The sequence below is a fragment of the Thunnus albacares genome, chromosome 4, assembly GCF_914725855.1.
Source record: "Thunnus albacares chromosome 4, fThuAlb1.1, whole genome shotgun sequence".
Taxonomy (NCBI): Eukaryota; Metazoa; Chordata; class Actinopteri; order Scombriformes; family Scombridae; genus Thunnus; species Thunnus albacares.
In genome coordinates this window covers 23906791-23922011 of record NC_058109.1, presented here as the reverse complement: position 1 = coordinate 23922011, position 15221 = coordinate 23906791, and the positions used below count along the sequence as shown (strand labels likewise).

The 15221-nt window shown below is 39.3% G+C and overlaps 3 protein-coding genes across 4 annotated transcripts; 1 reads left to right on the top strand and 2 right to left on the bottom strand.

The window, feature by feature from the left end:
- Positions 1-134: 134 nt before the first annotated feature.
- On the bottom strand, positions 135-5313 carry glt8d1 (glycosyltransferase 8 domain containing 1). Its single transcript, XM_044348214.1, has 9 exons — positions 4787-5313; positions 3899-3997; positions 3062-3272; positions 2856-2967; positions 2668-2752; positions 2425-2537; positions 2070-2236; positions 1823-1935; positions 135-1486 (listed from the first exon to the last, which is right to left on the bottom strand). The coding sequence occupies exons 1-9, from the start codon at positions 4800-4802 to the stop codon at positions 1302-1304; spliced, it is 1101 nt and encodes a 366-aa protein (XP_044204149.1). The 5' UTR covers positions 4803-5313; the 3' UTR covers positions 135-1301.
- A 143-nt stretch (positions 5314-5456) lies between these two features.
- Positions 5457-6705, top strand: spcs1 (signal peptidase complex subunit 1). Its single transcript, XM_044348217.1, has 4 exons — positions 5457-5598; positions 6002-6061; positions 6169-6255; positions 6421-6705. The coding sequence occupies exons 1-4, from the start codon at positions 5563-5565 to the stop codon at positions 6541-6543; spliced, it is 306 nt and encodes a 101-aa protein (XP_044204152.1). The 5' UTR covers positions 5457-5562; the 3' UTR covers positions 6544-6705.
- A 98-nt stretch (positions 6706-6803) lies between these two features.
- Positions 6804-14857, bottom strand: nek4 (NIMA-related kinase 4). 2 transcript variants are annotated; one of them, XM_044348211.1, is made up of 16 exons: positions 14535-14857; positions 13037-13303; positions 12744-12941; positions 12550-12657; positions 12050-12204; positions 11708-11852; positions 10149-10814; positions 10012-10062; positions 9696-9845; positions 9126-9290; positions 8864-8930; positions 8592-8704; positions 8314-8402; positions 7951-8168; positions 7729-7862; positions 6804-7527 (listed from the first exon to the last, which is right to left on the bottom strand). In XM_044348211.1, exons 1-16 carry the CDS (start codon positions 14619-14621, stop codon positions 7429-7431), a joined length of 2712 nt encoding a protein of 903 aa, XP_044204146.1. In that variant the 5' UTR covers positions 14622-14857; the 3' UTR covers positions 6804-7428. The 2 variants fall into 2 exon arrangements, with proteins under 2 accessions (XP_044204146.1, XP_044204145.1); XM_044348210.1 differs by having other exon boundaries at positions 8314-8405; positions 14535-14851.
- Between the last annotated feature and the right edge of the window lie 364 nt (positions 14858-15221).

The following is a 15221-nucleotide window of genomic DNA, read 5'->3' as shown; positions in this document are numbered from 1 at the left end:
CTTTTTGTCATGAAAACTTTACTGTCTGACCATGGATTCGTGCTGTAACGACATTTGAATCTTGGAACAAGTAAATCTTGAAAAATGCCTGGTTCATTACAGATAATTGGACATAATATCACAAGATAACATTACAATGATAAAAATGTAGGATTTATTTCCTTTACTATACAAAAGATGACAAATATTTACACCAGCAAGGTGAATGCATTTGAAAAAGTATAAAAATCCTGACAATGATGGGATAAAACACTTTGTGCAAACATTATGTTCTCCAATTTCTGCAGAGCTGCAGCTTGCTTAGTGGTCTGCATATAATGTCATTAAAAACCACACTGTAACAGTTCAGCAAAAGAGGCAGTACAATACTGAATTAGTGTTCACTTATGGCATAATAAATGGATAGCTGGGGCAAATCGAAAAGCTACTGCACCATTAACTTTGCTGCAATTAACTGGTGTTGTACTGTAGTGGATTTATGTAGGAAAAAGGACTTGAACTGCATTTTCTAACTAACTGATGTCTCGCTTGCTGAGACAAGCACAGATCACTGTTAGAAGCTGTCAAAATGTGCAATTAAGTATGATAAAATTTATCACTTTTCCACAGGAAGTATTGAATTGAGGTAATGAGATCAGGCATGTGCATGGCTAATATGATTACAATTAATAACTGAGGGGAATATGTTCAAGTCACTTATTAACTCGGGCTGACTACTGCACCATTATAGTCGAGGTAACTGTATAAAATCCTTCAGTTTGCAAGTAAAGCAAGTTACTCATTATTAAGCTGCATATAAACACACCAAAATGACACTCATTGATTACTTGAACAGTGATGGCTTAAGCTGGTTATGTACATGGTGGTTTTGGCACATTGTCACAAGGTATTGTTACTGCTGACTAAGGTTGATGCATCAGTTTCTATCAAGGTGATGTTGAGGGTGGAACACCATTCTGATCATATACTGGAAAACACTTTTTTTTTTAGTGAAACAGTCAAAAGCAATCTCAAGGGCACTGAGTTTCTGGACTAAGCAGCTGTGGAAAATATGTGCACTCCAAGTAACAATATAATCCTCTGGGTATAGAAAAAAAAAAAAATGGATGAAATTTATGTTTTCAAGGGACACAGAGTACACACGTCTACATTTTCTGAGGATGACAGAAATCAAATACAGGGCCTCTCTTCATATTTGTGTTTGTTCCTGAGATATCACGAGGCGTGGTCCTGCCTGGACAAGGCTGGCTTGGCTGGTTGAATGAAAAAACGAAAAGAAAAGAAAAAAAAAAAAGTTCAGTCTAGTTGTCCCCTGCGTGTTTTCGCATGGGATGAAATTTTCCCGTCGGGTCTGGAATGTACCACTTGTCCCACACATCAGTAAAGGAGGAGGTTCTCCCCCAAGGCTTATAGTGTCCATTCCAGTGGAGGAGTTTGGCAGCTTTCACAAACTGTGGTGAGTAGCGGTTGCCAGCACCTGTCAGGCCTGGAAGACAAGGTTTTGCCATCATTACTGTCATCTTTACATTTATGTCACACCATGTACTGTTTAGGTGTCAAAAAACATTAAAGGCAAGCACCACCACCACCCAGAAGTGATCATTTCTGTATCAATAATCACTTTTTGTAACTTAAAAACTTGCATTCTTCACAGAAAATTCTGGTGCAATTAAACTTGACTAGATGTTGAGTTTGACAAGAAGATTGATAGATCAGCTGCAGTCAGGACACAGTTAGCTTAGTTGAGCACAAACTTCTCATGCAGCACAAGTCTTGGTATTTCATCTACAGTCAACTATTCAATGAATAAACCAGAACTCACCAAGGTGCCTGATGTGCCACATGGGGTCAATGGTGGAGTGACGTTTGTAGAAAACAATAAGGAGCGGGGGAGTGGTGACACTCTCTGCCAGTGTCTTACTGTACAGATCCTTCCTGAGGAAACCAACAAATTGAGCTTAATACAAAACAGTATAAGGGAACAAATGTGAACTTTTGCCCTCAGTTGGTCAAATTTCACCAGGACAGACTCCCATTCAGCCGTCATCTCACCAATGTGAGTAACTCACTGTGTGTTCAGCTCCATCCAGTGCTTCAGCTGCCCAGTGATGTTCTGGTTCTTCCACTCAGTCAGGTTGGCGATGATGACCCCGGGGTTGAAGGAGCACGTGTTGGCCCTCATCCCCAGCTTTTTGATAGCGTCCTTCTTGAAGTCCAGGAAACCTAAATAGTTATTCTATTGAAGAAAAAAAATCTTTAAGATTTAATCTTAAGAAAAGATTTAATCCAGTCTCACCACAATATATAAGAAAAATCCCACATTCAGATATTGGCCCGGACACAGACAGTGTGTTTGAGGGTTGATTTCTCCTCTAAAACTGCAGCCCTGTCCTTCAATCAGTACAGAGGAAAAGAGGTGCCCACCTGATTTCCAGCCCCTCGAACGATGCCCTTAGCAGACGCTGAATCACAGTCATCAGAGAAGGCAGCAGCGTGTCCAAGTTTAAGGTTGGTGTCATAAAGCTCTTGAATATCCGCTGAGACCAAAGAGAACAGACAAAGTCCATACATTAAACTATTTCCCCAAGATGTTAAATGCTGCATGAAAAACAAGAACAGTATGTTTTATATGGAGAGAAACTCTTCCTTTCTGGTGTAGTATCTTACCTTGTACAATGATATCATCATCCAAATAGATGGCTTTCTCTGCCTCGGGTATGTATAAAGGCAGATAATACCTGGCAAACGTCAGCTGTAAAATGGACCATGTGAACAAAGTTTGTAAGAGACAAAACTAGACTGCAATAGCATAGATATTTATTCTGGGACATTAACAGTACATTTGTTCATCTCACCGGTTTTTCCAGCGTCTGAGGATCTTTAGATATCTTCCCACTGAGGAGCTCAGGCTTGAAAATAACTATCTTATATTTGATATTTTTTAGAGTTGTCTTGCTCAGCCACAAACTGTTGATAAAACAAAGAAAAAATGTTAAATAAAAAAAACTAAGGTGATATTACAGTATGCGTGTAGCAAGACAGACTTGCTTCAGTGTCTTACTTGAGGTGATCCACTGTGTCGTTCAGGGTCACTATGGTGAAGACAACATTGGCTTTACTGTTCTGGTAGACACTGTTCATGGCAGCAACCACAGCTCCAAGTCTCTCCTCAGCAGCAGTGATGAGAACAGGGATCTCCTCGCCCGTCCTTGCTGACTCGAGTCTGAGGTCAGGAGACAACTCGGACTCAAAAGGAAGTATCACCCCAGCATCTGGACAAAGACACATTTCACTTGCAACTGTGGTTTCATTTGAATGGTACACAACAACAATATAGAAGGTATTCTGAGAAGGAAAGTGTACCCCACATGTAGGTAGAGACCCCAGCTCAAAGATAAACATGCCTAAAGCATAAAGGATTTGTTTCTTATTTTGTGTATTTTTACAAAGCAAAGTAATACTCAAAAAATGGGCTCAAAGTAGTGTGCCATCCATTCAGGAGCGGGTTAATGAGGCTATAAAGCAAATTAAGATGGAAAAAATGGCACATAGCTTACACAACAGGTTAGGTGAATCCCAGAGGATGTGGGACCCACTTGAAGAGTATTTATGTATTTATTTAATCTAGGTAGGAACAGTCAATGAACTCCTTTGTTTGTCTTAATGTCGAATGGACAACCATTATTTACTTTTTTTGTGCCTTTGACCCTCACCCCTTTTTTTTTGATACAGATAATGTTGATCTTGATATGTAGGTCTTGAATACAAAACTGTTAATGTAATTGAGACAGACAGTGCACAGGAGAAGCTGAGAGACAAATGTAATAACTTGTGATTTTTTGTGTTGTGTTTAATGTCTAAAAAGAAAGTAAAAAAAAGAGAGACTAGATAAACATACCTATGTTTTCTTTGTGTAGAAAATCACTGAGGTTGAGGAGATTTCGTTGAACTATGATGAGGAAGGCCAAAGCCAGGAGCACAAGGATGACCACGTTTACTGTAAGAAAACAATGAAGAGCAGATATTTCAATAGCTGAGGTACACAGGGCTGCAGTGTCAGTGTGGGGACTGTGAGAGCCACAAAAGTAAATATAACTAATAATAAAATAATTTGCTGGGATATAATATTAGATGTAAGTGACCGCCAATTTGCCTCATTAGAGGTCCACCTATTAGTTTGTGTTAGTTAGCCATGGTCAGGTGGAATTCATTGCCAGGACATATTGTTCAAGAAAATACTAAAGATTGGTTCAAACAGTAAAATTGAACTGTGTGTGTAAACTAGGGGAAAATGAAATAAAATAAAATGTAGACATGAGTGAAAGTAGAAATGTATGAAAGAATGAGTAATGTATTTTCATACACAGGACAGATAAATAGATCATTTAAGAGTGTCATCAGACAAGGATTTAAGTTCATTAATAATGACTATTTATTTGTATGAAGAAAGAAAATAATCAAGTCTGCTATGAATTCTTGAACTGTGATTCATTTGTAATTTGTGTTTGGTTTTAGTTTCTGTTTTTGTATTTGTACATTATTTTTAATTCAAAAAGATGAGCTGATTTGTTTGTTTATATTATTATAGTATGTGTGAGTGTGTATGACTGTATGTGTGGTGCAACCCGGGAAGAATAGCCAATGCTTACGTTGGTGCTAATGGGGATCCTAATAAATAAAGAGAAAGAAATAGTTTCTTTATGACTGTTTTCCATTCACATTGTATTATCTTGTTGACATGTCTCAGAGATGCAAATAAACAGCCACTTCATCCAAACTGACTCACCTCTCCTCAGCGTCATGACAACGGCCTCATCCGACCCTCCAGCACGTTTACTTAATATCAAACAAATAAAACTGGTAAAAAGCTGAAAGTTGACCTGTGACCAGCCCGAGATGTATTACGTTAGCTGGCTGGCTAATGAGCACTGAGGTTAACCGCACCGCTGCGTGGCGACCGCAGACACACACCGATATTAGTGTCTGTTAACTGTGCATACATATGCTAATTGAAAAGTATAAAATGCAGTTACAGTCAGCTCTAAGAGAGATAAGATGGGAGGCAAATTCACGTTAAAGCCAAATTGCCAACTCAACATTAAGTTTATCCGTTTCCACAATTGCACGTAGTAATAGCTGTCCAATGTATGCCTGATTCTACCTTAACATTAGCGTGCTGTTTTCTCGATGCAAAAAATCTAATTGTAAGCTATATTGCAGCATACGTGCACGTTTCAATGACTGGACACACAATTTTACTACACACAGAATTTTATCGGTAAACTGTAATAGCTTTTTAAAAACGTAGCTAGACTGGCAGTTATTTAGGCACACAAAGCTTTCCACTAACACGAAACCAAAATGTCTCAGTGCATCTAGCTGTTGAATCAATCCATATGATGTATAGCTCTGTGAGCCTGCGCGGCTAGCAGCTAGCAGTAGCCGGATGGGTCTTTCATTCACAACACGACGTATCTTTTTGAAACCGGAAATCAAATTTCTTTCGGGGAGCCGCTTGAGCAAAGCTCTGTCCGTTTATGATCATTCATTTCAAGTGGAAAGATGCTGTCTATATTCAAGTCTATTCCCACGCACATGGTGAGAGATAATTAGCTAATTTGATGCGTGGTTATGCTGTTGTTTCGTTCATACATTTCTGTCAAGCTATCGTCAATTCTTAGCTAGCCAGTGCAGCGGTTTCATGTGTAACAGCTGCTCGCGTTAACGTTATGATGCTTTTTACAGCTACAGCCATCCATTATAGCTTTTAACAGTCATGTATCAGATACGAAATTAACGTAAGGCGCTAGCTGTTAGCTGATATCAGCTTTGTTGTAATGTCAACAAATTCGTCTTTTCATTACTTTTAGCGTTACCTAACCTGCTCCCAAGCTATCAGGCTACATCAAACCCTCAGCAGCTATGAATTGCACAGATGGACCCACTATCCTCCTCACCTTGTCATTAATGTTGCCTTAATGATGTTTCTCTTGTGTTGCAGGATTATAAAGGCCAGAAGCTGGCTGAACAGATTTTCCAAGGAATAATACTCATCTCAGCGGTAACTACCCATGACACATGTGAACTAGCGATTCAAAACATCCCTTTAGAAGGACATTGCGTTGTTTTTACCTGTTGTCAGGTTCACTGGTATGCTTGTTTTTCCAGGTGATTGGATTCGTGTATGGGCTGATCATTGAGCAGTTTGGGTGGACAGTGTACATCGTTTTGGGTGGTTTTGCTGTGTCCTGTGTGGTGAGTTTTGTATTGTTGTCTGCTTTATTGTGGGGAAGGAACAATATATCCACCTCTCCTTTACACAAGACAAAATTCTTGCCCATTGTCGTTTGTCTTATGGTTGTATACCATGTCAACAACAGCTATTATATCATTTTTTTCTGTTTCTCTCCTTGACTGTAGTTGACCCTGCCCCCATGGCCTATGTTTAGACAGAACCCACTGTCCTGGCAGCCAGTGGTACCAGAGACCAGCAGCGAGTCCATCCAAAAACCTCAGGAAAGCAAGAAGAAGAAGCACAAATAACTCAGAATTATCCCTGTCTGGCTGTTAATACATCTTTTTATATTGGAAGTTATTTTGAATTTTGTCTAGCAGTTCACATGTAAAGCGTTGGGAAAGAAAACTTTATGTTTATCAGTCAACAATGAAATACTTGTGTCCAAAAAATAAACATCTGATACTGTATGTTTTATAAAGGAGATGTGTCATTTGTATTTACACTTAGTTTTCTGCAAGGCAGAGTGAATCTGCGTTATCTGCACAATGGCACATATAAACATGACTTATTTACAAAACATGTTTTATTGTAGCTCTCAACATGGTGGAACAAAAGTATAAATCAATACAAAATGTCTAGAATTTATTAGAAATAATTACAATGTTAATATCTGCATAACATTATTTTGTGTTTAAGAAAATACAATAGAGCAGAACAATGAAATCAAGTGTCTTCAACAATACAGCCTACGTAAAACAATTATTAAATTTCTAGCTGTCTTAAATAAACCACTACACTCCACTACAGCAAGTAGAAAGATAGTGAAGGCTTTAACATGAATGAAAATGTTTGCATAGGCATCCTGAAAACGGCAGTATTAATACTATTCTGTGTTTGTATTAGAATAATATAAAAAAACAACTTTATAGTCATTTATATAAGATTGCCTGCACAAGGACAGCAGATGGTGTCACATGCAAAAACTTGACAAAACCTATAAGTTTGAATGAGAATCTGGATGTAAGCAGGAGGAATTAAGTGGAAATTTTTTCATTTCAGTTTCTGCATGAAAAGCTGAAATATTTCTCCAAAGTTTCCTGTCATGCGAGATCTGTCATGATGCTTTTTTCTTCTGAGCAAGTTCTCACCAGTAACATCAGTAAATGCTTCCTTGTGTATAGTGTTCTTTTCTACACCTTGAAGGCGATCTCCTCAAAGAATTTCAGCTGCCTCACCATCACAGCATAAGCTTGATACTTCTCATCCCCCATCTGGTCACGAAGGCACAGCTGTAGCAAGAAGAAAGGAAGCAAACTGAGATTACATAGAAAACAAAGGAAATCATATAATTTATTCAAATTAATTCAGCATTCTGAACTAAGAGGTCAATCTAACTTCTCAGTGGGGCTCATTTTTTTTTGAACAAATACTTTGTGTCTGAACTGTCACATAAACTTAAGTTCATGTTTTACTCCTTTTTAAAAGCATACTTCTCGTTTGTTGTCATCCTCCTCCTCCATGATTTCCAAGACTCTGTCTAGCAGCTTGACCCCCAGACCTTTGACCACATCTGTTCTCAGGTGTTCTATGGCTCTCCTTATCTTGGCTGGACCAGACGTGGAGCCTTTCAGAGGAACAAACTGGTTAAACACAAGAACGCACCACAACGGCTGACTGACTGATGGCAACAGAGTTTGATCAAAATATCCAACCTATTGGTATTTCACCGAGTGACAAGTTCTCTATCTCCTCTCGAGCCTTCCCATGAAGCACCAGGGTGTCCCTGTACTTCCTGTTCAGTTTAAACTCTGGCAACGCAGTAGAACCTAATCCTCCTTTGTCCACCTCGTTCACACCGGCTCCACAATCCATTCTCAAAGTTTGGGTCATCATGTGGACTAAATCCTGCATGTCGCTGGATTCAGTCTTCCTGCAGAGAGCCCGTAAATCATGGATTATACAGCAGATTTACACAGACAATGTGAAACGGCAAATCTGTGTGAAAAGACGTTTGAGATGAAGAATTGTGAGGTGTGATAGTTTTATAGTTTTTCTACTGTCTTGTACACTCTCACCTTTCTCTGCAGTCTCCCTCTGAACGCTCTGTGGAACTTGTAGATGAGCTGCACTCATCTTCATCGGACCTTCGCTCCAACAATTTATCCTGCTACAATTAAACACACACCACTGTTGTGACAGAAACACCCATTTAAGCTGTCAATGAACTATAACTATCAGCTTACCCTCACAAGGCTCATCCAGCTTTTTTGTTTTTACCCATAGATATTTAAAAAGTGCAGTTTCATTTTCACAACTACATAAAATATAATTGAATGGAGTGGAGTGTCTGTACCTTACTGTTGGTCTCAGTGATAGAGTCTGAAACAGATCTTGTAACTGGGGCATTGTAGTGCTCAGCCTTGGTGGAAGTGACATCATCAGATGCCCTTCTTGCAGCATTAACACCTGGGGAAAGAATAAAAGCAACAATCGAGGAAAAAAAATCAAATACCAGCCATTCTTTTTTTATTTTTATAGATATTTACACTTTAACAATGTAGAGTATTTTTTGGTTATAGGTCCAACTAAAATGTTCTGGTTTCAGTTGGAAAAGGCAGCGAGTACCTGATTGGCCGACACTCTCTTGGGACTGCCTCAGTCTTCGTCTCTCTCTGGCAGACAGAGGACGATCCTGAAATCAAAATTGACCCACATTTTCTGTGATTGACACAATACTAATAACAATTTGTTGTTTACGAATGCAGAATGGTGATCCACCTTGGTGATGAAACAAAATTGTGTCTTAGGCAGAATGGATATTCAGAAATATACATGGTTGTGCAGTAATGTGACTGTACACAGCATGTGACTGGAAGGGTAATCTCACCTGCGGCAGACTTAAGAATCCGTCCTTATAGGAACTAGCTGATGTGGAAGTGGCAGCAACACTAGCTTTCTTGTTCTCTGTGCTCTTCCTGTTTCTCTTCCTCCCCTCCACAGCTACGCTTTCAACAGGAGGTGGAGGTAAAGGTCGAGGAGCAGCTGTCTTAGACTGAGGAAAAGAAAAGAAAAACTAGATAAATTAAATTAACCTTTTTAACTGTTGATTGCTGTGTTATTTTAATGTTCACATTTGTCATATGTAGCCTGCCAGTAAAATTACAAGCTGGTTAGTAAAGAAGATGCTTAAACAATATTAATATCTAGTGTCCATTCATGAATGCAATCTGATCAGTCAAATTGAGAAAACGGCACTTTAGATTCACTGAAACAATCTGAAAATGTATTTTCTTGGAAATTACATTACATTTCCCATGTTGTTCCATTAGCATAAATAACAAAATATAATGCTATTGCTGAACTGCTTCGAGATTTTTCATATTTTGATTAAAACAACAATCTTTTTACTTTTTAAAGTTTCAGCTGCCTAACATTACCTTCTTTCTCTTAACTTTACCTTATCCTGATCTTCATGTGTCCGTCTGATGTCTCTCTCTCTGTGCTGCTGTGGGACGGGAGGCTCTGATGAGGAGTGTGGGGCAGCTCGGCATGGAGTGGTCAGACCCGGCTTGCTGATTTGCGAAGGAGACTCTTCTTGAACAGGTGTCTAAACAGACACAATTACTGTGGCTTACTGTGGCAAAAATTTTCACCCAGTACAAGAAAACATCCTCAACTCTGTGTCATTGGGTGTCAGCAGTGTTACACAGTCAGCCTATCAGCTTTATTCTGGCAAGAGTTAATAGAATGAGTACAAGAATTTTAATTCTCACCAGTGTTGGAGGGAATGGTTCTAGCAGCTTTTCAGTAGATTCAAAGTTTTCCTATGAACACATGAATTAGCACACATAAACAATAGAAAACATCAGGTGAAAACAACAGAACAATCTCTGTTACTAAGAGCACTTACATGCATGTCTGAGGTATGCTGTTGTGTTGGGGCTCCCTTGAGAAGCGTCACAGTATCATTTTTATTGTCCATATTCACTTCCAAAACCTTTCCAATGTTTTCTAAGTTGCGTTTATGTGCAGATCTCCTCTCTTTCTCCACTTCTAGCTTTGGGTTCTCTATGTCAACATCTTTAAGTAACTCCATGGTGTCATCTTTATCATCCACATCTGACATCTGTTTCTCCCCTAAGACAGAAAATGTATCCCCGGGTTTTGGCGTGGCCTGTGGTTGAATGACTATTAACCCATTGGATGCCCTCCTCTCATCTCGTCCCCTACTGCCAGCACCTGATAGGGACTTCAGAGGGGGCTGAACAGGGGAAGGAGGGGGAGAGGGATCCGGTTTCCCTCTTCCCTTGCTGTCTTTGTACACACTTTGAGTCACATGTTCATTACCTCCGCGGTGTTGTGACACAGCTGACTGGGGCCCCTGCACCTGTCTCTTTATCGGGTCTGCATCCTCTTGCGGTTGGATATCAATATTAATGTTGCTGACGGTCGCCAGGGATGTGATGCTGCTTTTGAGGGCATCAGGTGAAGAGGGTTTGGGTGGTGTAGGTGTCTGGACTGGACTGCAGTCTGCGGCACCGTTCCGGACTTTATGTTGTTGTGATTTCTCTTCCTTCTGAGGATGGAGGGGGATCAAAGAGCAGAATAAACACAAAGAAGCCACTTCAACTGTATAAACATAGAGTACTCCACTGAACTGTTTTTGACGTTTTACTACCTGGATGACCAAGACAACTCAACACACATGGAACACAGATCTTTTTATGGACTGTCATGTACTGTATGTTATCAATCTACAGATAAAGATGCAAGAACACTGTACATGTTCTGTTTAATCTGTGTCAAAATGTAAGGCTCTGAAAGGTTTTTAGACAATGCTACTTGAATCCAAGTACAGCTTGCAGCTTCACTGTACTATAGTGAAGAAAATGTATCAGTGATAAGTTTGTTACCACAGAAATGATACTTTTACTGCTTACTATGACCAAGTAAGTGTACTGTCACTGAGATCGCAACAAGAAATGTCATCTAAGGTCCTAATCACATTAAGTAAGCTTAAGTCTCTATCGCTGGCTATTTGCCAAGCATAGCACCCCCCCCATTAGTATCAAGTATAACCAACATTGTGCAAGTTTGGCCAGTGCCTTGACAATGGGTCTTCACAGCCTCATCCAAGAAGCAAATAAATACTTTCTACTTTATTAGTATGACATTTTATTTCAGAAACTAGCACCACTGACAGGATGATAGGGTACTATTCAAATGGAACTGTACTTGTAAAGAAAAAAATACAAGGAGAAACCATACCGTAAACTCACAGTAAATATACTATAGGTATAATTTTAAGATATAATAAAGAAAATAACAGGATACATTTCATTAGGTGACTACACATAAATTCAATACTGAGAGATGGAGAAACATTATGAGTTAATATCTGAACATATGATAATAGTGATATTTAACATTTACCACCCTCAAACTAGAGACTTTAGAACTAACTCTCACCCGTTTCACCCTGGCGAGAGGATCAGGTCGTGGACTTGGAGACAGCCTCTCAGGTTTTGGTTGAGGTGACGCCACAGATGATGAACTGTTGGCTCTAGAATCACCGCTGCCACCCACAGCTTTCTTTCTTGACTTGGCAGTTTTTCTGACCAACGAAAACAAACACAAACCTCTTAGAAAAGATTAATGATTCTATTTAATGCTAGCACCTCACTGTGGCAGAGGAGTGACAAAAGAGGAGGATATAAATTAAAATCTTACCGTGGAAAGCTATTACAGTTGAAATATACAGAGAAAGTAAATTATATGAAAAGACAAAGTTAAAAAGCCAGTGCCACCTACTCTTTGGTGGCCTCAAGGAACATCGCAATTTGTCGTTTGATGTAGGGCTGCCGCAGGATAAGTTTCACGTCCGGCCTGTCCTCAGGTCTCTTACACAGCATGCTCTTAATCAGATCTCCCAGCTGGGGGTCATACCTACTGGGCATCTGCGGCAGCTGATGAGAAAACCGGAAGAAAATGTTGTGAATCATTGTGAAACTACTTTTCCATAATATTTCTAGATAATCAGGGTTCAGAAAAACAACATGCTGTCTTAAAAGAATCAATTATTAAAATCCTGATTAAGATGGCTCACATCACCCATCATTTCCACATCTATTACTTGGGACAGGAATGAGACTATTTTCAACCTCAGTCTGTGCTTGGAGCTCAAAAATATCCCTGAACTCTCTCACAAAATGACCAACTAATATCAAACTCAGAAGACTAACTGAATTATACATGTGTTTCCTGGAAAAGTTGCCAAATAAATCACACATATGTAAAAATATTAAACCCACCTTTCCTTCCACAATGCGATAGACCAGTGAGTTCATATCCTTGGCATTGAAGGCGTGCTTAAGTGTGGACATTTCATACACGCAACAACCCAAGGCCCATACATCTGACTAGAAAAAAAAAAGAATACATCCAATGTAAAGCAGTTCCCGACCAGAAATAAACTTCACGCAATAAGAGCAGATATCCCAAATACCTTGTGGTTATAAGGTTTATTAGAGAAGAGCTCTGGACTCATGTAGTAAGGTGTCCCTATAAGTGTGCTGGCCATATCATTCTGGTTCTCCAGTACTCGTGCAATGCCAAGGTCCCCAACTTTGATGATGTTGGTCTTTGTCAGGAAGATATTCTGCGTTTTAAGGTCCCGGTGAAGAATGTTTCTCTCGTGAAGGTACTGAAAACCAACATCACAACAACGCAGTGACTTCAGACTTGCTGTATTCAAGAAAAGAATTACTGTATGTTTGACTTCTCATCTCAGCAACATACCTGGAGCGCCATGGCAATCTGGACAAACCACTCCACCACCTGCCTCTCAGGTAAGAGTTCCCCCTTTTGTTGTTTGAGTCTGTGATAGAGGTCACCGCCTTCACAGAAACCCATCACAATGTACAGCTGGCAGTCATCTCCTTCCCAAGACTCCCTGTATGTCACAATGTTGGGATGTCGCAGCTGGGACAGAAGCTGCGCCTCCTGCTCCGCAGCTCGCCGTTCCCGCTTAGAGGAGGTGGTTAAATTTAGCTTCTTTATTACATACTGGAAAAAAAAGAAAAGAACCAAGTACAGTATTTGTTACTACAAACAAATTCAGAACCCCAAAAACTCAATCAAATGTCTAAGGAGAAAGATGGAGAAGCTGAAGTTCAGTTGGCAACAAACTGGACTGTTCAAGTTAACTTAAGCATTTCACTTCATCAAAAGTTAACACTGGTTGATCATTGCCAGTCAATGTTGGTGACCCCAACATGAATAGGCATAAATTATACCACTAACAGCTGTTATAGGAAGAATATTTCTCTTGTTTTATGGTTGAGTTTCAAACTGCATCATTTTCTCTTCAGGAGGGAAATGACAGTGGAGGATACTAAAATTGGCATTATGATGATCAGCATTATAAGTTATGGAGCTACATTGATAATACAACATGACCAATATATCAGTCAGCCAACATTATCGGCCAATATTGATATTGGAGTATGTGTTGTCCAATATGTACCAATATTTAGGGGTTTTTTTTAAATTTTTAATTATATAGGCAGCATTTTATGTATATTTGATCATTTTTCTTAATTAAAGTTTAATATATGTATATATGTTTTTTTGTTCTATTTTTTAATTTATCGTTGTTTATAATTATTAAATTCCCAGTGACGTTTACTGTTACAGTGCACTGAGTTTATTGTTAAACTGTAAAATATCATGCCTCCATTACATATCTGTCACAAGTGTTTGATAACCACATTTGAGGGATCACTGCAAGAAATGTGTGTTTATATATGTATGTATATTTGTATGTATATATATTCATATATTCATTATAAAATCGGTATCGGCATCTGTCCCAAAAGTCCAGTATCGGTCGGGCCCTGATTGATAATGTCTGGTAGAATTGTTTATTAAAATACTTCCCCATCCTCTGTCAAACCCTTCAAGGACTCTTTATGGACTACTGTCGACAGAATAACTTTTTGTGTTGTCAATTGAAGTGTCATTGCCCTGTAATTAATAACAACAACAAACATTAAATAAAACCAGTGTTACGTTAGACACCCACGTACTGAATGCGTTAACATAATTTAGTTCACTCCATAAATCTCAACTATAATGTAGAAGAGCGTTTTAGCCGACTTTAGCTAACTTTACGCTAACTGTTACCTTAGGGGGGTCTTTGCAGGGGTCCAGTTTCAACCATTAACATTTATGATTAAAAATAGCTTATTTTAACAGTTGATGACTGTAAACTCCATACATGCTATTCGGTTCTCACCTGTTTTCGGTCGCTTTTGTGTTTCACCAAGTTCACCTCCCCATAGCTCCCTTTCCCAACGACCCTGATGAAAATATAATTATTCATCACTCTTCAAGACTCTTCATAACGTTACACGACATCCGCAGCGAGTTTAACGGCGTTATTTCGACCCATAACTGCAGCTTGGGAAGACGACGTAAACAACATATGAAATCTGTTGGGAAAACTTCGTGCCAGATCAGTACCAGCGGAGCGACGGGATTTTTTGAAAGCGCAGGAAATCAGCAGCAGTGGATAGTTTTTCGTCACTAGGCAACTGGCAGTGCTCAGCCGACGACGGTGGCTGAGAGGGTCCAACTGGACCCAAAACACGGCTCCCTTTACTGCTCAGTGCCATCTAGCGTCCGGAGACACACATTAATTCATCATCATCATTCATTCATCAACTTTCTGGGAAGACTGGCAACTGAAGTGTCCACAATCCAGTAGATGTTGTATTATTATTGGCGTGTCACTTTCTGACAGCAACTGAATTCCTTAGAAACGTTTTTACCTTCTTCATTCACCAGTGTAGAAGATTAAAAGCTTTGTCTGTGTTTTTGAGAGACCTGAGAAGCATTCTCCCTTCTCCTTTCTATATTCCCGAGAAGCAGTATAGGCTATATATTAAAAGAAAACAATATACTATATTTATGGCATGAATTC